At 38.0% G+C, this 22,629-nt stretch overlaps 1 protein-coding gene across 17 annotated transcripts in view; it reads left to right on the forward strand.

Moving 5' to 3' along the window:
- CSPP1 (centrosome and spindle pole associated protein 1) overlaps positions 1 to 22,629 on the forward strand; it is a 155,078-nt gene that overhangs the window by 49,552 nt on the left and 82,897 nt on the right. For 15 of the 17 annotated variants that reach the window (XR_004274474.1, XM_032296272.1, XM_032296265.1 and 12 more), the window contains 6 exons: positions 942 to 1,012; positions 15,068 to 15,161; positions 17,055 to 17,112; positions 19,316 to 19,524; positions 21,797 to 21,918; positions 22,277 to 22,355. Coding sequence is in view for 16 of the 17 variants with exons in the window: in XM_032296272.1 (XP_032152163.1) it covers positions 942 to 1,012; positions 15,068 to 15,161; positions 17,055 to 17,112; positions 19,316 to 19,524; positions 21,797 to 21,918; positions 22,277 to 22,355 (633 nt within the window). In the remaining variant the exon portion in view is untranslated. The remainder of the gene's footprint in view (positions 1 to 941; positions 1,013 to 15,067; positions 15,162 to 17,054; positions 17,113 to 19,315; positions 19,525 to 21,796; positions 21,919 to 22,276; positions 22,356 to 22,629) is intronic. The other 2 variants (XM_032296280.1, XM_032296281.1) reach the window with 1 other exon arrangement.

Here is a 22,629-nt window from a genome sequence, read left to right on the forward strand (position 1 = left end):
TACACTTGTATTCTTTTTTTTTTTTTTTTTTTTAATTGGGGTAGTTGTTTTTTAAATTGAAAAGGATTTTTCTTTCTTTCTTTTTTTTTTTTCTTTGAGATGTGGTCTCTGTCACCTGGGCTGGAGTGCAGTGGCATGATCTTGGCTCACTGCAACCTCCACGCCTCCTGGGTTCAAGCGATTCTCTTGCCTTAGCCTCCCAAGTAGCTGGGATTACAGAGAAATACCACCATGCCTGGTTAATTTCTGTATATTTAGTAGAGATGAGGTTTCACCATGTTGGCCAGGCTAGTCTTGAACTCCTGACCTCAAGCAATCTGCCTGCCTCAGACTCCCAAAGTATTGGGATTACAGGCATGAGCCACCGCTCCCAGGCTGAAAAAGATTTTATTTGAGAACCTATAGAGCCAATGAAGCAAGCTGAATAAAATGGTTTTTTTTTTCTTTCTTTTTTGAGACAGGGTCTCACTCTTGTCATCCAGGCTGTAGCACGCAATGGCTCGATCTTGGCTCATTGCAGCCTCCACTTCTCTAATTCAAGCAATTGTTCTGCCTCAGCCTCCTGAGTAGCTGGGATTAAAGGCCTCGGCCATCATGCCTAGCTAATTTGTAGTTTTTAGTAGAGATGGGGTTTCACCATGTTGGCCAGGCGGTAACCTCAGGCAGTCTGCCTGCTTCGGCCTCCGAAAGTGCTGGAATTACAGGCATGAGCAACTGTGCCTGGCCAAAATGTTTTTTTTTTTAAGCCTGAATACATTGGAGTTGCACTGTATAAAGAGACAGAATAACATGATTTTACCTTAACCTTAAAAATTTGTAAGTATTACAATGTCCCTAGTACTTTGAAAGGCTAATAACTCATATCTACGTTTTACTCTAAAATGTTGCTTCCTGAAAATTATCTGGATTTTAAGTCACTCTTTTTCTCTTTTTTTCTTTAGTGCTCCAGACAATGGAACATCCAAATCTGCAAATCGAGAGATCTGTAGTCCTTTTGCAGGGATGCTCTTTGGTAGGTACAAAATTTCTAATTGGTTGGGTTTGTACAGAGTGTCTTATAATAGCTTTTTAGTGAGAACTCAATGTAATTAATACTACCTTTACTAATAGTAGAAAACATGTGTTAAGTGCTTACTTTACGCTAGATACTATGCTAATCATTTAACATATATAGCTCTATGTACAATTTTATTTTGTATTTAAAAAATTTTATATATCTATTTTTCATTCATGATCTTTATGAACACATCTATGTATAATTTTAAAGCTAAATTATTTAGTGAAGTACTTTCTATAGATGATAATGAAATTATTAGTTTCATTAATCTTTTTTTTGCAAGACGGATCAATCATTACAGCTAGTGCTCGACTTACGACCACGATTGGTTCCGACAGACCAGTCGTAACACGATTTGGTCGTAAGTTGAGTAGGCTATATGTACAGTACTGTGAAATGATGTTATAAAAATCTTTAAGTCATATTTTATCATAATTTTCTTTCATTATTATATATCGTAATTTTCTTTGTTCATTTTATGCCATTTGTATCATCTCTACACCATTTTGTTTCTTATTTTTACATTCGTCAGGTTTAAGTAAAACACTGCATTACTAGTACAACTGGTTTAATATTTGCAAAACATACAAAATTACAAAATACAGGTGCATACAAAAATACAAAATACAGGTGTAAAAATACCATAGGAAGCATTTTCCCAATTGCAAAACATATCAAAATATATAAACATGTACGAAACATTTTATTGGCCGCCGGTGCTTGGCTGCGGATCGTTGATGTCATCATCTGAGGCAGCAGTTGGGGTTACTGGAGTTGGTTTTTTCATAAACATGGTGAGCTTTGTCTGAATTGTATGTTTCTTTTTTTCTTCATAAATTTCACGATATGGACGAAACACATCATGCGCCATCCGTTCAATCCTTGGAAATCGTTCGATGTTTGGGTCCATTGCTTCGAAATGTATAAGAAGTTTATTCAGTAAAGATAAACTGTCTGAGAATCCCTTAGTGGTGAACTTTCTTTCTGGCTCCTCCTCTTCTTTCTCTGCTTCTCTTCTTTCTTCTTCCACCACTCTTTCTTCTTCCAGTTCGATTAGCTCTTCATTTGTAAGTTCTCCAGATTCATTGTCTAGCAACTCTTCGACATCTTCCATTTCACACTCCAAAGAAAGGTCTTTAGCAAGTTTTACTGTTTTTTCTCGAATCATTTGAAATTCACATTCACTGTCAAATCCATCAAAATCATTAACATAGCGCTTAACACAATTTTTCCAGATGCCATTCATGCACTTTGTCGTCACAGCCTCCCAGGTGGTAGCGATATTCTTGATACACATCAAAATGTTGTAGTGTTTCCAAAAATCTACAGTGGAGCAGTCATGGCTAGCAATTTGGTCGTAAAGTTGAATGGTTGTAAGTTGCATAGGTCGTAAGTTGATCAATACCTGTACTAGTCAGTAATGAGCTTTTAATTCCATATTTTATTAGCACTCTGTTGCAGTGTGGCTTTTTTTTTTTTTAACTTTATACCTCCCTTTTTATATGTATTTTATTGCACTTTAGGTTCTGGGGTACATGTGCAGAACACACAGGATTGTTGCATAGGTACATACATGGCAATGTGGTTTGCTGCCTCCATCCCTGCCACCTATATCTGGCATTTCTCCCCATCTTATGCCTCCCCAACTCCCTACCCCCCACTGTCCCTCCCCTAGTCTCCCCAAGAGACCCCAGTGTGTGATGCTCCCCTCCCTGTGTCCATGTGTTCTCATTGTTCAACACCTGCCTATGAGTGAGAACATGCGGTGTTTGATTTTCTGTTCTTGTGTCAGTTTGCCGAGAATGATGGTTTCCAGTTTCATCCATGTCCCTACAAAGGATAGGAACTCATCTTTTTTTATGGCTGCATAGTATTCCATGGTGTATATGTGCCACATTTTCCTTGTCCAGTCTATCATTGATGGGCCTTTGGGTTGGTTCCAGGTCTTTGCTGTTGTAAACAGTGCCGCAGTGAACATACGTGTGCATGTGTCTTTATGATAGAATGATTTATACTCCTTTGGGTATATACCCAGTAATGGGATTGCTGAGTCAAATGGAATTTCTATTTCTAGGTCCTTGAGGAAGTGCCACACTGTCTTCCACAATGGTTGAACTAATTTACACTCCCACCAACAGTGTAAAAGTGTTCCTATTTTTCCACATCCTCTCCAGCATCTGTTGTCTCCAGATTTTTTAATGATCGCCATTGTAACTGGCATGAGATGGTATCTCAATGTGGTTTTGATTTGCAGTTCTCTAATGACCAATGATGAGAAGCTTTTTTTCATATGTTTGTTGACCACATAAATGTCCTCTTTTGAAAAGTGTCTGTTCATGTCCTTCGCCCACTTTTGAATGGGTTTATTTGCTTTTTTTATTGTAAATCTGTTTGCTTTCTTTGTAGATTCTGGATATTAGCCCTTTGTCAGATGGGTAGATTGCAAAAATTTTTCCCCATTCTGTTGGTTGCCGGCTCACTCTAATGATTGTTTCTTTTGCTATACAGAAGCTCTGGAGTTTAATTAGATCCCGTTTGTTTATTTTGGCTTTTGTTGCCAATGCTTTTGGTGCTTTAGTCATGAAGTCCTTGCCTATGCCTGTGTCCTGAATGGTTTTGCCTAGGTTTTCTTCTAGGGTTTTAATGGTATTAGGTCTTATGTTTAACTTTTTAATCCATCTGAAGTTAATTTTAGTGTAAGGTGTCAGGAAGGGGTCCAGTTTCTGCTTTCTGCACATGGCTAGCCGGTTTTCCCAACACCATTTATTAAACAGGGAATCCTTTCCCCATTGCTTGTTTTTGTCTTGTTTGTCAAAGATCAGATGGTTGTAGATGTGTGGTGTTGCTTCCGAGGCCTCTGTTCTGTACCATTGGTCTATAATTCTGTTTTGGTACCAGTACCATGCTATTTTGATTACTGTAGACTTGTAGTGTAGTTTGAAGTCAGGTAGCATCATGCGTCCAACTTTGTTCTTTTACTTAAAATTGACTTGGCTATGTGGGCCCTCTTTTGGTTCCATATGAAGTTTAATGTGGCTTCTTCTAGTTCTGTGAAGAGGGTCATAGGTAGCTTGATGGGGATAGCATTGAATGTATAAATTACCTTGGGCAGTATGGCCAGTTTCACAATATTGATTCTTCCTTACCATGAGCATGGAATGTTTTTCCATCTGCTTGTGTCCTCTCTTACTTCCTTGAGCAGTGGTTTGTAGTTTTTCTTGAGGAGGCCCTTTACATCCTTTGTTAGTTGTATTCCTAGGTATTTCATTCTCTTTGTGGCAATTGTGAATGGCAGTTCGTTCTTGATTTGGCTCTCTTTAAGTCTGTTATTGGTGTATAGGAATGCCTGTGATTTTTGCATATTGATTTTTTATCCTGAGACTTCGCTGAAGTTGCTTATCAGTTTCAGGAGATTATGGGCTGAGATGATGGGGTCTTCTAAATATACAATCATGTCATCTGCAAATAGAGACAATTTGACTTCCTCCTTTCCTAATTGAATACCCTTTATTTCTTTTTCTTGCCTGATTGCTCTGGCTAGAACTTCCAATACTGTATTGAATAGTAAGCGTGAGAGAGGGCATCCTTGTCTAGTGCCAGATTTCAAAGGGAATGCTTCCAGTTTTTGCCCGTTCAGTATGTTACTGGCTGTGGTTTTGTTGTAAATTGTTTTTATTATTTTTAGATACGTTCCATTGATACCTCGTTTTTTGAGAGTTTTTAGCATAAAGGGCTGTTGAATTTTGTTGAAGGCCTTCTCTGCATTGATTGAGATAATCATGTAGTTTTTGTCTTTGGTTCTGTTTATGTGGTGAATTACGTTTATAGATTTGTGTATGTTGAACCAGCCTTGCATCCCCAGGATGAAGCCTACTTGATCGTGATGGATAAGCTTTTTGATGTGCTGTTGCAATCGGTTTGCCAGTATTTTATTGAAGATTTTTGCATCTGTGTTCATCATGGATATTGGGCTGAAGTTTTCCTTTCTTGCTGAGTCACTGCCAGGTCTTGGTATCTGGATGATGTTGGTCTCATAAAATGATGTGGGAAGGATTCCCTCTTTTTGGATTGTTTGGAATAGTTTCACAAGGAGTGGTACCAGCTCCTCTTTGTATGTTTCATAGAATTCAGCTGTGAACCCATCTGGACTTGGGCTTTTTTTCATTGGTAGGCCATTAATTGCTGCCTCAACTTCAGCCTTTGTTATTGGCCTATTTAGGGTTTCGATTTCTTTCTGGTTTAGGCTTGGGATGGTACAAGTGTCCAGCAATTTATCCATTTCTTTCAGGTTTACTGGTTTATGTGCATAGAGTTGTTTGTAGTAATCTCTGATGGTAATTTGTGTTTCTGTGGGATTGGTAGTGATAACCCCTTTATTGTTTTTTATTGCATCTATTTGATTCTTCCCTCTTTTCTTTTTTCTTAATCTGGCTAGTGGTCTGTCTATTTTGTTGATCTTTTCAAAAGCTCAGCTCCTGGATTTATTGATTTTTTGAAAGGTTTTTTGTGTCTCTGTCTCCTTCAATTCTGCTCTGATCTTAGTTATTTCTTGTCTTCCGCTAGCTTTTGAGTTTTTTTGATCTTGCTCCTCTAGCTCTTTCAATTTTGATGATAGGGTGTCGATTTTAGGTCTTTCCTTCCTTCTCATGTGGGCATTTATTGCTATAAATTTTCCTCCAGACACTGCTTTAAATGTGTCCCAGAGATTCTGGTACGTTGTGTCTTTGTTCTTGTTGGTTTTGAAGCACATCTTTGTTTCTGCCTTCATTTCATTGTTTATCCAGTAAACATTCAAGAGCCAGTTGTTCAGTTTCCATGACCTTGTGTGGTTCTGAGTTAGTTTCTTAATCCTGAGTTCTGATTTGATTGCACTCTGGTCTGAGAGACTGTTAGGATTTCTGTTCTTTTGCATTTGCTGAGGAGTGATTTACTTCCAATCATGTGGTCAGTTTTAGAGCAGGTGTGACGTGGTGCTGAGAAGAATGTATATTCTGTGGCTTTGGGGTGGAGAGTTTTTTAAATGTCTATTAGGTTTGCTTGGTCCAGATCTGAGTTCAAGTCCTGGATATCCTTGTTAATTTTCTGTCTTGTTTAACTGTCTGATATTAACAGCAGAGTGTTAAAGGCTCCTACTATTATCGTGTGGGAGTGTAAGTCTCTTTGCAGGTTGTTAAGAACTTGCTTTATGTATCTGAGTGCTCCTGTATTGGATGCGTATATATTTAGGATTGTTAGCTCTTCCTGTTACATTGATCCTTTTACCATTATGTAATGCCCTTCTTTGTCTCTTTTGATCTTTTTTGGTTTAAAGTCTATTTTATCAGAGACTAGGATTGCAACTCTTGCTTTTTTCTGCTCTCCATTTGCTTGGTAAATCTTCCTCCATCCCTTTATTTTGAGCCTATGTGTATCCTTGCACGTGAGATGGGGTTCCTGAATATAGCACACTGATGGGTTTTGACTTTTTCATCAGTTTGCCAGTCTGTGTCTTTTGATTGGGGCATTTAGTCCATTTACATTTAAGGTTAATATTGTTATGTGTGAATTTGATCCTGCCATTTTGTTGCTAGCTGGTTGTTTGCCCATTAGTTGATGCAGTTTCTTCATAGTGTTGATGCTCTTTACCATTTGGTACGTTTTTGAAGTGGCTGGTACTGGTTGTTCCTTTTTATGTTTAGTGCTTCTTTCAGGACCTCTTGTAAGGCAGGCCTGGTGGTGATGAAATCTCTGAGCAATTGCTTCTTTGTAAAGGATGTTATTTCTCCTTTGCTTATGAAGCTTAGTTTGGCTGGATATGAAATTCTAGGTTGAAAGTTCTTTTCTTTAAGGATGTTGAATGTTGACCCGCACTCTCTTCTGGCTTGTAGGGTTTCTGCTGAGAGATCCGCGGTGAATCTGATGGGCTCCCCTTTGTGGGTAACCAGACCTTTCTTTCTGGCTACCCGTAGCATTTTTTTTTCCTTCATTTCAACCCTGGTGAATCTGATGATTAGGTGCCTTGGGGTTGCTCTTCTTGATGAATATCTTTGTGGTGTTCTCTGTATTTCCCAGACTTGAATATTGGCCTGGTTTGCTAGGTTGGGGAAGTTCTGGATAATATTCTGAAGAGTGTTTTCCAGCTTGGATTCATTCTTTCCATCACATTCAGGTACACCTAACAAACGTAGTTTAGGTCTTTTCATGTAATGCCATATTTCTTGGAGACTTTGTTCATTTCTTTTTACTCTTTTTTCTCTAATCTTTCCTTCTCATTTTATTTCATTGAGTTGCTCTTCAATCTCTGATATCCTTTCTTCTGCTTGGTCCATTTGGGTATTGAAACTTGTGTGTGCTTCGTGAAATTCTCGTGTTGTGTTTCTTAGCTACATCAATTCATTTATATTATTTTCTAAGCTGTTTATTCTCATTAGCATTTCATCAAACCTTTTTTTAAGGTTCTTAGTTTCTTTACGTTGGGTTAGAATGTGTTCTTTTAGCTCAGAGATGTTTGTTATTACCCACTTTCTGAAGCCTGTTTCTTTCAATTCATCAGATTCATTCTCCAGCCTTGTTCCCTTGCTGGTGAGGAATTGCGATCCCTTGGAAGAGGAGAGGTGCTCTGATTTTGGGTGTTTTCATTCTTTTTGCACTGGTTTCTTCCCATCTTAGTGGATTTATCTACCTGTGGTCTTTGTAGTTGATGACTTTTGGATGGGGTCTCTGAATGGTTATCTTTTTTGTTGATGATGAAGTTATTTCTTTCTGTTTTTTAGTTTTTCCTTCTAACAGTTGGGCCCCTCTGCTGTAGGATTGCTGGAGGTCCGCTCCAGACCCTGCTTGCCTGGGGATCACCTGTGGCATCTGCAGAACAGTAAGGGTTGCTGCCAGTTTCTTCTTCTGTTATCTTTTTCCCAGAAGGATACCCACCAGATGTCAGCCTGAACTCTCCTTTATGAGGCATCTCTTTGGATATACAGGGGTCAGGTAGTCGCTTGAGGAGACAATCTGTTCCTTATAGGAGCTAAAGTGCTGAGCTGTGAGCTCCATTGTTCCTTTCAGAGCTCCTGCTCCGGTATATTTTATGTCTGCTGCAGTGGAACTGATAACTGCCTTTTTTTCCCCAGGTGCTCTGTCCTGGGAAGTTGGGGCTTTTATTTATAAGTTTGTGATATGCTGCTGCCTTTTTTCACAAATGCCCTGCCCAGCAAGGAGGTAACCTAGTCATCTGCCAGCAGAGGCGTTGCTGAGCTGCTCTGGGCTCTGCCCAGCTGCTGTGTGAACTTCTTTGCAGTTTTGTTTATAGAGGTATAGTTAGAACTGCCTCTGTAATGGCTGTCTGCCTCTGTAATGGCGGACTGCCTCTGTAATGGCGGACTGCCTTGGTAATGGTGGAGTGCCTTGGTAATGGTGGACTGCCTCGATAATGGCAGACTGCATTGGTAGTGGTGGGCTGCCTTGGTATTGGTGGATGCCCTTTCCCCCATAGAACTGTACTGTCCTGGGTCCAGCTGTGCTGGCTATGAAACTCTCAATCCAGAGCGTTTCAGATTGCTGGTCTTTGTGAGGGTGGGACCCACCGAGCCAGATCACCTGGCTCCCTGTTTCAGCCCCCCTTTTTTCAGTTGAATGGGCTATTCTGTCTCCCAGGTGTTCCAGGTGCCTTTTGAAATGGCTGCCCAGATTTGTGTGAGCTTTTGTGCGGAGACCCACTGTACTGGCTGAGACTCATGGTGCTTTTCCGCCTGGGAATCTCCTGGTCTGTGGGCAGTAAAAACTCATTTGGAAATGTGGTGATCAGTCACCCTCTGTGTTCTTGCTTGGAGCTGCATTCCAGAGCTCTTCCTATTCAGCCATCTTGGATTGTCTCTATCCAGTGTGTCTGTTTTTAAAAAATATTTTGGTTTATATATGATAGTTTTTTTCCTTAATTCTTCTTTCTAGTTTCTTCAGCTAGTACAAAACTTTGTATTTTAGTTTATTTTCTCCAAATTAAACCTTTCTTTCGTTTGTTCTTTTCATGCAGTTTCTGAGAAGATATTTTGTTCAAATAATGATGATGGTCTAAATTTTCTGTTTATTGGAAATCAAGGTCATTGCTGAATAGGTTGTTTTGCTATATTAACACTTGTCACAATTTAATACCAGAAACTGTGAGGAGAGCCTTGTTTCTGGTTTATACCTTTAAATATCTGATAGAAGAGAGGTGTATTCTTTGTGTGAAAAGTGTTAGAAAAAAATGAACTGAAATTTGGTGTTAGTAACGTATATGAAGAAATTAAATAACACTTTAATTCAAATTAAAAACAGTCAGTAAATTAAATACTGGTTTTGAGACATATAATTACATTATATTCTTAGGTTTTTGCTCCCTTGTGAATTGCTGTTGTGAGAAAAATGGCATGCCACCAAGAATTTTATTCTAGTATAATATATGTAAGTGAAAATTGACGAGTTTAATCTATTAGTACCATGTAGAGGTATATATATTTTTTTATTTTTATTTTAAAAGACTATATTCTTATGATATATTTTTTTTCTTTCTTTTTTTTTTTTTTTATTAGAGACTGAGTCTTGCTCTGTTGCCAAGGCTGGAGTGCAGTGCATGATCTTGGCTCACTGCAACCTCTGCCTCCTGGATTCAAGTGATTCTCATGCCTCACCTTCCTGAGTAGCTGGGTGTACAGGCATGCACCACCACGCCTGTAATTTTTTGTATTTTTTGATTTTTGTATTTTTAGTAGAGACAGGATTTCATCATGTTGGCCAGGCTGGTCTCAATCTCCTGATATCAAGTGATCTGCCTGCCTTGGCCTCCCAAAGTACTGGGATTATAGGTGTTATCCACGGTGCCTGGCAGGTGTATTTTATAAAACATGGTAAAATAAGAGAAATGTCTTTCTGAGCTGACAGCCTACTGATAAATAATTTTTATCAATAAAAGGATTATTCTACCCTGACCTTTTAATGATGATTGGCATGAGTTTGTCACTAATGCAAGCCAGGAATTATAGATGAATATTTGGTAAGACAGTGGACTCTAATGTTTAAAACAAACCATTAAAGTCATTTAATCCTTGTGGTTGATCTTTTCTTCCACAAACTATTTGTTCATACCTATAGGAAACTTATTTTCTCCGGAGGCAGTACATTCCATCTTTAGATGGCTGTGATTGTTACGATACTCTTATTTCAATTGAACTAAAATTTATCTTCCTGTAATTTTGTCCCAAGGATGTCTCTTAGGGCCTTTTGCTTTACTTAAAAAGTAAGATAATTTATTTAGTTTAGAGAAAAATAAACATTATGGGGTTTATAATGGAACCATAGGTAATTTAGAAGTATGTTTTAAAATTTCTAAGTATTTGGGGATTTTCCTTCTTTTTGTTATTGACTGCTTGTTTAAGCCTCTTATGATCCAAGAATATAATTATTATAATTTCAGTTATTTCAGGTTTGTTGAATTTCTTTGACAAAGTTGTTTTTTGAGTGGCTCAGAATATAGTCTGTCTTGGTGAGTGTTTAGCGTGTACTTGAAAGAATATGCATAGTGCAGTTGTTGAGTATAGTAGTTTATAAATGTGATTTAAGGCTGGGTGTGGTAGCTCATACCTCTAATCTCAGCATCTGGGAACGCCAAAGCAGGAGGATCACTTAATTGAGCCCAGGAGTTCGAGAGCAACCTGGACAACATAGGAAGACTATGTCTCTACAAAAAATAAAAAATAAAAAATTTGGCTGGGTGCAGTAGCTCACACCTGTAATCCCAAAGTGCAGGGAGCACTTTGGGAGGCTGAGATGGGCAGATCACGAGGTCAGGAGTTCGAGACCATTCTGGCCAACATGGTGAATCCCTGTCTCTACTAAAATACAAAAAATTAGCTGGGCGTGGTGGCATGTGTCTGTCATCCCAGCTACTTGGGAGGCTGAGGCAGGAGAATCGCTTGAACCAGGGTGTCAGAGGTTGCAGTGAGCTGAGATCATGCCACTGCACTCCAGCCTGGCAGCAGAGCGAAACTCTGTCTCAAAAAATAAAAAAGTAAATAAATTAGTGGCACACACCTGTAGTCCCAGGCACTCAGGAGGCTGAGGTGGGAGGATTGCTTAAGCCTGGCAGGTTGAGGCTGCAGTGAGCCATGATTGTGCCACTGCACTGCAGCCTGGGTGACAGAGTAAGACCCTGTGTCAAAAAAAAAAAAGTGTCAGTTAGGTCAAGTTGGTTCATCGTATGTTCATGTCTTGTATATCCATAATGAATTTTATCTGTTTCTATCAATTGCTTAGAGAGAAGTGTTGAATCCTCTTCTCTTTCCCTTAGTCTGGGGCCTGGACTGCCAGAGGGATTTTCTTAGTGTTCCTGCACTTCCCTGTTTTCAGCAAGACCTTCATGTTCTTGACAGTGAGGGCATCTCTCCACGCTTTTTCCTCCTCAGCAGTATATTGCTATTGCTTGCTACTTGATGCTGGACTGGTCCTGTGCATCTGGGCGTGAGGGATGAGTCTTTCTCAACATTTCTGTCCTTGCCCAGGATAATAGCTAAACTCTTTTTTGTGTCTGAGGAGGGTTTTGCACCAGATTTTTCACCAGATTTTTTTGCCCTTCCCCTAACAATAACAAACCTTTTCTATATAAGAGTGTGGGATGTTGGGTCCAAGCTGATTTTCTGTCCCTCAACCAATAGCTTGCAGCTTTTGCTTTGTATGAAAGTCTGGAATGTGGACTATGTTTTGTGCCTGAATGTCATAGAAGTATCTCTTTCAGGTCTTCTGTATTGTTTGATCCCAGTTTTCCTAGTGAACATTTGGAAATTGTATTCAGGCAGAAACTCCAGTCGGTTGAGTCTGGGCATGGTTTACTGAACAGATCCTTTGCTAATGGTCTCAAAAGGCTATAATAAAGGTATCCACTAGGCTGCCTTTTAACCGGAGGCTTGAGTGGGGAAGAATCTGCCTCTGAGCTAATTCAGATTGTTGGCAGAATTCATTTATTTGTGGCTGTATGACTGAGGGCACTGGCTTCTTGCTGGATACTTGCTGGAGGCTGCCCACAGTTCCTAATGGCCATCTGCTGTTCTTTGCCGTGTGGGCTTCCTCACCATGATTGCCCACTTTATGCCAGCAAGAAGCCTCTATAAACTCAGGGAGGCCCAGTCCTTCTTCTAAGGCTTTTCACCTGAGTATAGAGTATATCAGGTCAACCTAAGATAATCTCCCTTTTGATTACTTCAAATTAGTTGATTTGGTACCTTAGTTACCTCTGCAATTTTTTTTTTTAACCCTTCCATATTCTAGTGTATACAAGTAAGTCACAGGTCCCACCCATTCTCAAGGGGAGGCAATTATACAGGGATTTAGCAGGGAGCAGGGAACATAGTAGCCATCTTTAAAAATTTTTGTCTACCATTGTCACATTTCTATTACTAATGTTGCAGTCTCACCAATGCACTTTAATGTAGCAGTTTCTTGTCTGAACTAGTACCCCAGGTTCTTTGTGCCATGTCCAAGAAAATTAAGGAACATAGACACAAAGGTGGGATTGGGAAGTTTAATAAGTGAAGGAAAAGAAGCTCTTTGTAGGGAAGTGGGGAGTCCAAGTGAATTGCCAGGTTACAGCTGAATTAAAAAGCTTTTATAAGAAACTCTTCTTCCCTGTAGCAGTTTGAGTAACTTCTCTTGTAAAGCTGTTTGTGGAACTCCTGTTATCTTGTGCAGCTGTGGATATGTCTCTAGGCAAGCACTTCTCCTGTTTGTGTAACTGTGTGTTTGTTTTAGATAAGCCAACCCCGACCCCATGCAAATTCCTATGATGAATGTGCCTGAAAAGGGGAGGAAACTTTTTCCTGGTTATTTACTAATTAGACAAAGAACGAGGAGCTCTATGCTGGACCCTGTTTGCTTGTCTGTTCAGGTGCAGTCTGATTTTTTTTCCCACCAGGTTTTTTTTACCTGTTGCTGTGACTTTTCAGGCAGGCTTCTTCTGCAGTCTGAATTTTTTCTAAATGATTTTTCCTTTACTTTTCGCTCACTAAAGACCAATTTGGTCTGAGTTTGGTTTTAAGCTTAGCTAGGGACCTCTAGAGTAGCCTTCCTTTCAGAGAATAGTTTAGCTTTACTACTACAGAGTGACCTTTCTGACATGTTCCCTGAAAGACCACCAAGAACCTAGCTGGCTGGAGCTTGAATTTCGCTCCATTGTTTCAGGTCTGAGAATTGTTCAGCTTACATGTCCTCTTTAGTTTGTTGCCAGACTGAATGGAATTTCACTCTGTGAATACACAGAGTAGCACACTGCAAAGTCTGAAGGGACCGCCTGTGGATTTCTGGAGCTCTTTTTATGTTTCCTGTTGGATCTTTGCTCCATAGCTTCCAGCCATTTTAGCCTTCCTGAATTTTGCTTTTTATCTACTCAATTTAGCTCAGTTTCCTGGGCCCTCTTTGGGTTATCTTTACTTCTTTGCCTATATCTGTGGTCTGGAAATTTCACTTGGGCAGAAATTGGGTGATTATAGGGCTTACCTCATTTATTTTCCTTCCCTTAGTTACTACAGTTCTGCACTACCTATTGTCCAGTGTCTGGAAAGCAATTATTTCGTGTATTTTGCCCAGTTTTCCAGTGTTTTTTTTTGTTGTTGTATGTTCTTTTAAACAGCGTGAGGCTAAGTCTTGCGTTTGTTATTCTATCATGGGTCGGAAGTAGAATGAGAATATTTACTTTTATTATAAAACACAGTTATTAGCCTTAATGTAATTTATTGTACCTCTATGAGATCTTCACTGTTGCTGACATTTATGCTTAATGGACAAAAAAATAAAATGCTTAAAGATGCTGTGTGCCCGTTGATGGTTGGAGACCAATAATGAAGGCAGGACAGAAATTGCTCTTTCAGTTGCATTCTTGATACCCTGTGATTTTTGTAGTGTTCCAGATCTTGCATATCTAGATTAAGAGGTATTTTACGGCATTAACATATGCAATAATAATAATCTTGTCTGCATTCAAAATTTTTGATTAACTGGATTTTTGTATAAGGAATACCAGGCTTAGGGGTTTGTATTTCTTCCTGTAGAATTGAAGTTTTTTGAGCAGGGTGCCAGTTTGATTAGTGTATTTTTTTTTTTTGAGACAGAGTCTTTCTCTGTTGCCATTCTGGAGTGCAGTGGTGCGATCTCGGCTCACTGCAACATCCACCTCCTGGGTTCAAACAATTCCCCTGCCTCAGCCTACCGAGTAGCTGGGACTACAGGCTTGTACCACCATGCCTGGCTAATTTTTTGTATTTTAGTAGAGACGGGGTTTCACCGTGTTGGCCAGGATGGTCTTGATCTCCTTGACCTGATGATCCGCCTGCCTCTGCCTCCCAAAGTGCTGGGATTACAGGTGTGAACCCCTGCGCCCGGCTTGATTAGTGTATTTTATGACAGTTAATATTACATAGTGTGCTGGATGTATTGGAGTAGGGAGAAAGGAGTTGAGAAGACTGGTTATTAGTAAGGAAGTTATTGCTGCAATCCAGGTCAGTTGTAGAGAGGACTTATCCAAGGTTAATCGCTCTGAGAATAGAAAGGAGGGGGCCTCATATGAAGTGAATAGGAGAGAACAAGCAATCCAAGTTATAGTGAGATTTTGAGACTCCATTATCGGACCATTAATAGAAAATGAAGAGGGGCAGCTGGTTTTGTGATGCTTGTTTGGGATGGAAATGTTAAATTTATAGGACTTATGGAAGATATTAATGGAAATATTTAGATTTTTAGAAAAATGGGTTTGGGTAAGAATATTCTGTTATTTAGGAAAATTTTTGACTAAAGGTAGACTCATGGGCATGATTGCTGTATCTTGTGTTTGATACATAGTAGGTACCATTAATTAAAAAATTAATTGAAAAAGGACTGATACATGTGATTTTTTTTCCTTCTATATTTCTTACATATTCAGTAATTATATAATTAAGATGTAGTTTTTAAGGACTTGACTTTCTAATTGCATATGATGCTTAAGAGTTAAGATTGCATTTTTTTCTTACCACTATCTAGGAGGTGAAGATCGAGAACTTATTCAGAGAAGGAAAGAGAAATACAGACTAGAATTATTGGAACAAATGGCTGAGCAACAGAGGAACAAGAGACGGTAATGAAAGGTTTGCATTTAAAAGAGATATTTTGAGTTTAAAATGCATTTGTGTAAAATGGCATGATGGTTAAATAATGGGTTGTCTTTCTGATATGCTTTTTGATGTGTAAATCACTTATATTTTAATCTCTACATGGGCAATTAACAAGGAAAATAAATACTGAGAGTTTTTTTTTTTTTGTCATAAGTAACAAGTGAGAGTATTTGTGTATTCTATAATAGGCCTTTTACTTCCTTCATTGATTTCTTCAGTTTCTGATTTAAGGTAGCATTTAATATTATAGATATGCCCATTGGATTATCCCATATATAGTAAGAAATATAAAGTATTTTTTGCCATATGAAATGGTATGCACACATGTATTATATCCTATAAATTTTACATTTCCATCCCAAACGAGCATCTCAAAACCAACCACCCCTCTTCATTTTCTATTAGTGACCCATTAATGGAGCCCCAAAATCTCACTATAACTTGGATTGCTTGTCCTCTCCCATTTACTTCATATGAGGTCCCTTCTTTTTCCTATTGTCAGAGCCATTAACCTTGGATAAGTCCTTTCTACATCTGACCTGGATTGCAGCAATAGCTTCCTAACTAATACATAGTCTTCCCAACTCCTTTCTCCCTGCTCCAGTAGATCCAGCACACTATGTAGTATTAATTGTCTTAAAATACACTAATCAAACTGGCACCCTGGTCAAAAAACTTCAACGGCTTCCTCAATTCTACAGGAATGGTAAATCACAATTATTTATATTGTATATAGGTGTCATTATTTGTAGTTTTTTATGTTGAAATACCTGTGAGATATTAATTATAGTTTAAAATTAGGAACAGAGATCTTGTTTTGAGAGAATTTGAGACTTGTTATCTCTTAGTTTTTGCCCTTTTCCCTCTATCTCAGAGGAAGCCAATATCTACCATTTGATGTTAACTGTCTTTAATATCATTTTTTAAAAAAACTGATATTAGGAAGTATTATATGTATTAAATATACATGTACCCTAAAAGAGTTTTTTTTGTTTGTTTTACAAAGTAGAGATTTTATTTTTGTGTTGAGAGTGAGTTTATGAGTATTAATGAATGCTGAGTGTATGATAGAATATATTGTTTGCTAGAAAGAACGATGAAGGAAAACCTAGCCAACCCCTCCCCAAGTGGAAAACCACTTGGGGCATTCCAGAGTGGCAGGACAATGTATAAATATCACACTAGTTAAAACAATTCTTGGAGATATCTGACCCTGACCCTGTGGCTCCCTCGTGGAGAATACCTTTTAGTTTGTCTGTGGTTAGTGTTAAGTGGGTAACAGCTGCTTACTTGGTATATTTTTGTGTTACGAGAAAATACAGAACACCTGTTTGTTAATAATAATCACCTGTTCAGAGAGACTAAATAGGTAGATCAGAATGTGCCCGAAGCCTTCAGCCTAGAATGCTGTCAGTCCCTGAAGCTCTCAGTTCAGAAGGCTGCTGCCCGAGCCACCCATTCCCCCCACCCGCCCTTAGACCCACTTTGCTGTTCTGTCTGGGGGTCTGTCCGTCATTGCCTTCAGCACTGCCTGGGTGGGGGTCTCTCTGGCTGAGCTGGTACTCGGTATTTTTGTATTTTATTTTATATGAATTGCTTAGTCTTTGAAATACTCCAGGCACTAGTTTAGAGATAGGTAGTCTAAGTTAGTTACATGTGAATTCTAGTTTACTTTGTATCAAGTAAAATAATTTGGCTTTCAGTATTATTTAAGGCTGTATTGTCAGTTGAAGGAATTACTTGTTTTTGGAGATGTATTGCATAGACTTTGTGTGTAAGCTTATTTCAATGATGATTTATAATTTTGATAGTGTTTACTATATCTTTTTAATATATAAAACTTTAATTTTGTTTAGAGAAAAAGTTTTAGAACTCAGGGTTGCTGCATCTGGAGCACAAGACCCTGAGAAATCGGTAAGAGTTTCTGGCATTTTTTAATGTTTAATCTTTCATTCAAGTGATCCTCAAATGAGGAGGCAGGTGGGGTTAGAGAATATTGGGGGAAAAAGAGTAGGCCAGTTTACTGTAATAAAATAAACTAAATTGACTTCTCATAAAGTGTAAATTCTCTTAACAATTATTTCCTTGAGATAATTTTTCATTTGTGTCATTTTTTAAAAGTTTATTTTAAATTAGTTCTCTCTGTTTTGTTCATATGTACTCTTCCATGGGAAAGTTATCTTGGTTAAATTTACAATTGATGTTAATATTTTTCTTGAGTGTATCTTGACCACTTACTTATATTGGAGTGATTCCAAGGAAACTGAAAACTGTATTCTTAAAGCATTTTAATAATTGTTACTTAATGTAAAATTAGAGACATAATCTTATTTTTACTTTAATTTTGCAATTCTCATCATTAAGTGGAATGAATTACATCATTGCAGTTAAGTAAGGAGGAGGTATTAATTTATTGCTTTTACCACAATTTACTTTTTCTGTAGTAGGATATGTAGTATTTATTTCTAAGGCAGGTTTGTTTCATCTTTGAATGATGATTAAGACCTTTAATTTCATTAAAAAGTTTATTAAAAAGTTTGTTCTTGGCCGGGCGTAGTGGCTCAAGCCTGTAATCCCAGCACTTTGGGAGGCCGAGGTGGGTGGATCACGAGATCAAGAGATCGAGACCATCCTGGTCAACATGGTGAAACCCCGTCTCTACTAAAAATACAAAAATTAGGGGAGGCTGAGGCAGGAGAATTGCCTGAACCCAGGAGGCGGAGGTTGCGGTGAGCCGAGATCGCACCATTGCACTCCAGCCTGGGTAACAAGAGTGAAACTCCGTCTCAAAAAAAAAAAAAAAAGTTTGTTCTTAAAAAGGATGCAGCAACTTTTGATTTGCTTTTACTTACTCTAAGAGTATATCCCTGTGGGTAATACTGCACCAGCATTACTCCTGGTATGCTTCTGACTATGCCTAGGAAAAATGTTTAGATTAACCTGAGAAATCATTCCTGATAACCATGGTAGAAAAAAAAGATAAATTTCAAAACTAAATATATTTTCTTATATCAATCAAAAGTTTCCTTTTAGAAGGTGAGCTTTTTAATGTAATATGTTGGCATGTTAAATTTTGAATTTATGGTTACACTAGGGTGTGACAGACCTTATTTATCTTTGAATTGAAGCTCCTATAGAGTGTCAAGTTGATTTAAATAAATAAATAATTAGAGTCAACAGGCCTTTACTTTTGATGATGTACAAATCTTAGAAAAGGACACATAAGTGATGTTCTAAAGTAGAGATTAGCAAAGTGTGGCCTGTGGTCAAATTTGTTTGCTGCCTCTTTTCATTAAAAAAAAAAGCTTTATTGCAGCACAGCCTTGCTCATTTGTTGACATAATGTTTGTGGCTGCTTTAGCACTATGGCTGAGTCTGATCATTATGAAGGACTATGTAGTCTTGCAAATCCTAATCTATTTATTATCTAGCCCTTTACAGAAAGCATTTGCTGACCCTGTTTTACAGAATACTTTGATAACAGAAATGGCAATTAGAGAAGTAGCATAGTGTCATAGTACATAGAAAGAATACTACAGGTATATTTAAAGTTAGTATCTGACTCAAGCCTTTGCCTATTTACTAATAGTGAGAGCTTAGGTGATCTGTTACTTCTCAGAGAGCCTCAATCACCCATTTATAAAATAATAATTAGATATTCAGAGTCTGGCCTGCGTGGAGGCTCACACCTATAATTCCAGCACTCTGGGTGGCAGAGGTGGGCGTATCATTTGAGGCCAGGAGTTCGAGACCAGCCTGGCCAATGTGGTGAAACCCCCTCCTATACTGAAAATACAGAAATTAGCCGGGTGTGGTGGCAGGTGTCTGTAATCCTAGCTACTCTGAGGCTGAGGCGGGAGAATTGCTTGAGCACAGGAGGTAGAGGTTGCTGTGACCCGAGATTGTGCCATTGCACTCCAGCCTGGGTGACAGAGTGAGACTCTGTCTCAAAAATAAATAAATATAGAAATAGATATTCAGAGTCTTTTATAGCTGAAAAATCTGTGATTCTGTGACTATCTTAAGTGCCTGCTGGGATAGGAGGTCTTTTGAGGTCCCTTCCACCTTTAAATTTATGATTATATGTAACAAACAGATTTTTTTTTCTTTATTTTAGCCTGATAGACTAAAGCAGTTTAGTGTGGCACCAAGACACTTTGAAGAGATGATACCACCTGAAAGACCCAGAGTAGCTTTCCAGACACCTCTCCCTCCTTTATCTGTCCCATCTGTCCCACCCATCCCATCAGTTCATTCTGTTCCTTCTCAAAATGAAGATTTGCAAAATGGACTCAGCAGCGCCCTTGGTGAAGTGGTACCTCCCAGGTGCTTGTTTAAATGTTTTGTATTTGGGAATTAGGTAAGGTATTGCTATATTTTATGTTTAAAAGGATGTGCTGAAGCAGATGATGTTGTTCTTCAGAGATTTTGTGCAATTAAACAGTTTTGTGAAATAATTTATTTGAATTTTTTTCTCTGCTATTATAAAAACGGGAAATTCTTTAAACATTGTTTAAAGCTGATTTTGTATCTTTAGAATGAATCACCAAGCACATTTTTGTATTTAATTTTAGGTCATATTTTGGGATGTCTGTTTTTGATATCTTTTAACATACAGAAGTTGTGCATTCTTTTTCAATTTTGTTGTTTCCACTTGGCAAACATTGAATTCATCAATTTGTGCAGAAAAAGTTTCTAATGTGGCTCTTTTATACATATAATTTTATTTTAGTTTCTGTTTCCATCAGCTCATTTTCTGTGATTACTTCTGGGCTGTGTAACTCAAATGCCTGAAATAAAAATTAAAACCTGTAATTTAGGTATTGGAGTAAAGATTTGATTTCTGTAGGTAAAAGGCATCGTGCTGTAATAGATTATACCTAAAGAAAATCCTGTTGTTGATATTTTCTGGGCTATACTTTCTTCTTTGTAAGACTTGGGCTTATTTTTTGTTCACTATTAGTGTATTAATTATAAAATGTATGTAAATTTAGGGGTGTTTTTCTTAACTTTTTTGAACATTGATATTTTCTGGGCTACACTTTAGTCTTTCAGTAGGAGTTGGTCTTTTGGTTACTAACCAATTGTAGGAGTGTATTAACTGTACTTATCAGGGGCCCTGTGTTTTTCATCTGCTGGCTTCCTGACTCAAGTAGGAGGGATTGGAATTGCAAAGCATTTCATGGTGGTCTCAGCATTGAATTAGGAATTGAAATGATTGGCTTTCCTATCTGGATTTTGGGCAAACTACACCTTTGTTGAAGTTCAGTTTTCTCATTTGTAAAAGTAGAGTAGTATTATATATGTATTTTCATGTCTATAATTACAGGGTTGTTGTAAGGATTAGCTCGTATAAATCTCTCTAAAATGTGATTTAATGGGCCAGGCACTGTGGATCATGCCTGTAATCCTAGCACTTTGGGAGGTCGAGGTGGGCAGATGAGGAGGTCAGGAGTTCAAGACCAGCCTGGCCAACATGGTGAAACCCCATCTCTACTAAAAATATGAAAATTAGCTGGGCATGGTGGTGCATGCCTGTAATCCCAGCTACTTGGGAGGCTAAGGCAGGAGAATCGTTTTAACTGGGGAGGCGGAGGTTGCAGTTAGCCAAGATCACGCCACTGCACTCCAGTCTGGGCTACAGAGTGAGACTCCGTCTCAAAAAAAAATTTTTTTTTTATTTAGTGATAATCAGTGGCTAGTAAATATGAAAAATATTCCCTACTACAGAGAACTTCAGTGCCCTCTTAGTTCTTTGGAATTATTTTGAAGTATATGACAAGGGAGAACCTGTTAAGGTACAACAGTGAGAACATTCTAGAATGCTATCTATTCATTTAAAGGAATTTGCCTTTGTCGCTTTTACTACTAAAAAATATTGCATTGGTGGAAATACAGAGATATTTCTTAATCAGTAATGAAGTGCTAATGTAGAGGTTCAGAAGTTTTAAATTATGAAATACTAAAGATTATGTCAATGCTTTACTGTTGATATTTAAGTGATTTTTATTTTACGTTAAAAAATACATTTCCCCAGTCAGACTGAACCATTTATACTCTCACTGTTTTGTAGCTCTTTGCCTTCTCTTCCTTGATTGTCCTTCCTCTAACACTAGCCCGCTCCAGTAGCATGGCTTAAGCGTTGCCTCTTCTGCAAAGCCTTATGTGTGCTTTCTTTCTCTCCCTCATGTGATTTAAATGTCTCTGCTCCTGTTCCTGTAGCACTCTGCATCCACTTCTGTTACTTAATTTGCTTGTACTTACTTGACTCTACGTGTTTATTTTCATGTTACTCTTAAGGTACAGGGATCATGTCTTTCTGTATTTGATACTGGTACATAGTGCCTGTTGGATATTAATTGATTGAATATTAACTCAGGTTTTCATCTTACATAAATGCACCTGAAATTGTGAAATCCTATGTAATATTATTTGCTTTTTGAGTCATAATTTTTGATGAATGATTGGAGCAAGATGATGACTTTTTCTAAAGTAGTGGTAGGATTTTCAGTACTGTTTTTGGAAAAGAATAATATCTTGATTTAAAAAAAACCGCAATGAAATATGAGAAGAATTTTTCATTTTTCTTTTCGTACAGGATTGCACCTCTGCCTCCACCTCCCCTACCACCACCTTTGGGTACTAATTATCGAACTCCTTATGATGATGCATACTATTTTTATGGGGCCAGAAATACTTTGGATCCCAGTCTAGCTTACTGTAAGTTGTCTATAGGGTAAACATTTTCTCCCTCAGTGGCTCAATAAGGAAAATTGGTTTTTGTGTAAATGGAAAATATCTAAATGAGAAAAGCACAGCTTTTCTTAATTCAGATGTTATATATTGACTTAATAAATGCCATATTTTAAAGCCCAGTTATACTTTATAGCTCCTTTTTATCTTGATTTAAGAAATAACGATTGTGTTTTCTTATGTTGTTCTTTGCTAACTTCTAACCCAGAAGGAAATATTGATGGTTTTCCCTACGTAACATTTTGATTATGTACGTTTTTTTCTGGAGGAATAAATAAAATGTTATTAAATGGTTATCCTAAATAAACTTTTCTTTTCTTTTAAGATGATTCAGGAATGATGGGAGTACAGCCTGCAGCTTATGTTAGTGCTCCTGTCACCCACCAACTAGTACAACCTATTGTGTAAGTTATTAGTTAAAAGAATAATTTTCCCCCACTTTTTATTTTGTAAAGATACACATAGCCTAAAAGCTACCATGCTAACATTTTAAAGTGTACTATTTATTGGTATTTAATATTTTCATAATGTGCAACCAATACCACAATCCGTCTTCAGAACTCTTTCATCTTGTAAACTGAAACTCGATACCCATTAAATAATGGTGTACCTCCGCATTCTCTTACCCCATTCTCTGGCAACCACCATTCTGTTTCTGATTTTGACTACTCCATGGAC

This window comes from Sapajus apella, unplaced genomic scaffold, assembly GCF_009761245.1.
Source record: "Sapajus apella isolate SASKATOON/1434 unplaced genomic scaffold, GSC_monkey_1.0 scaffold35, whole genome shotgun sequence".
NCBI lineage: Eukaryota > Metazoa > Chordata > Mammalia > Primates > Cebidae > Sapajus > Sapajus apella.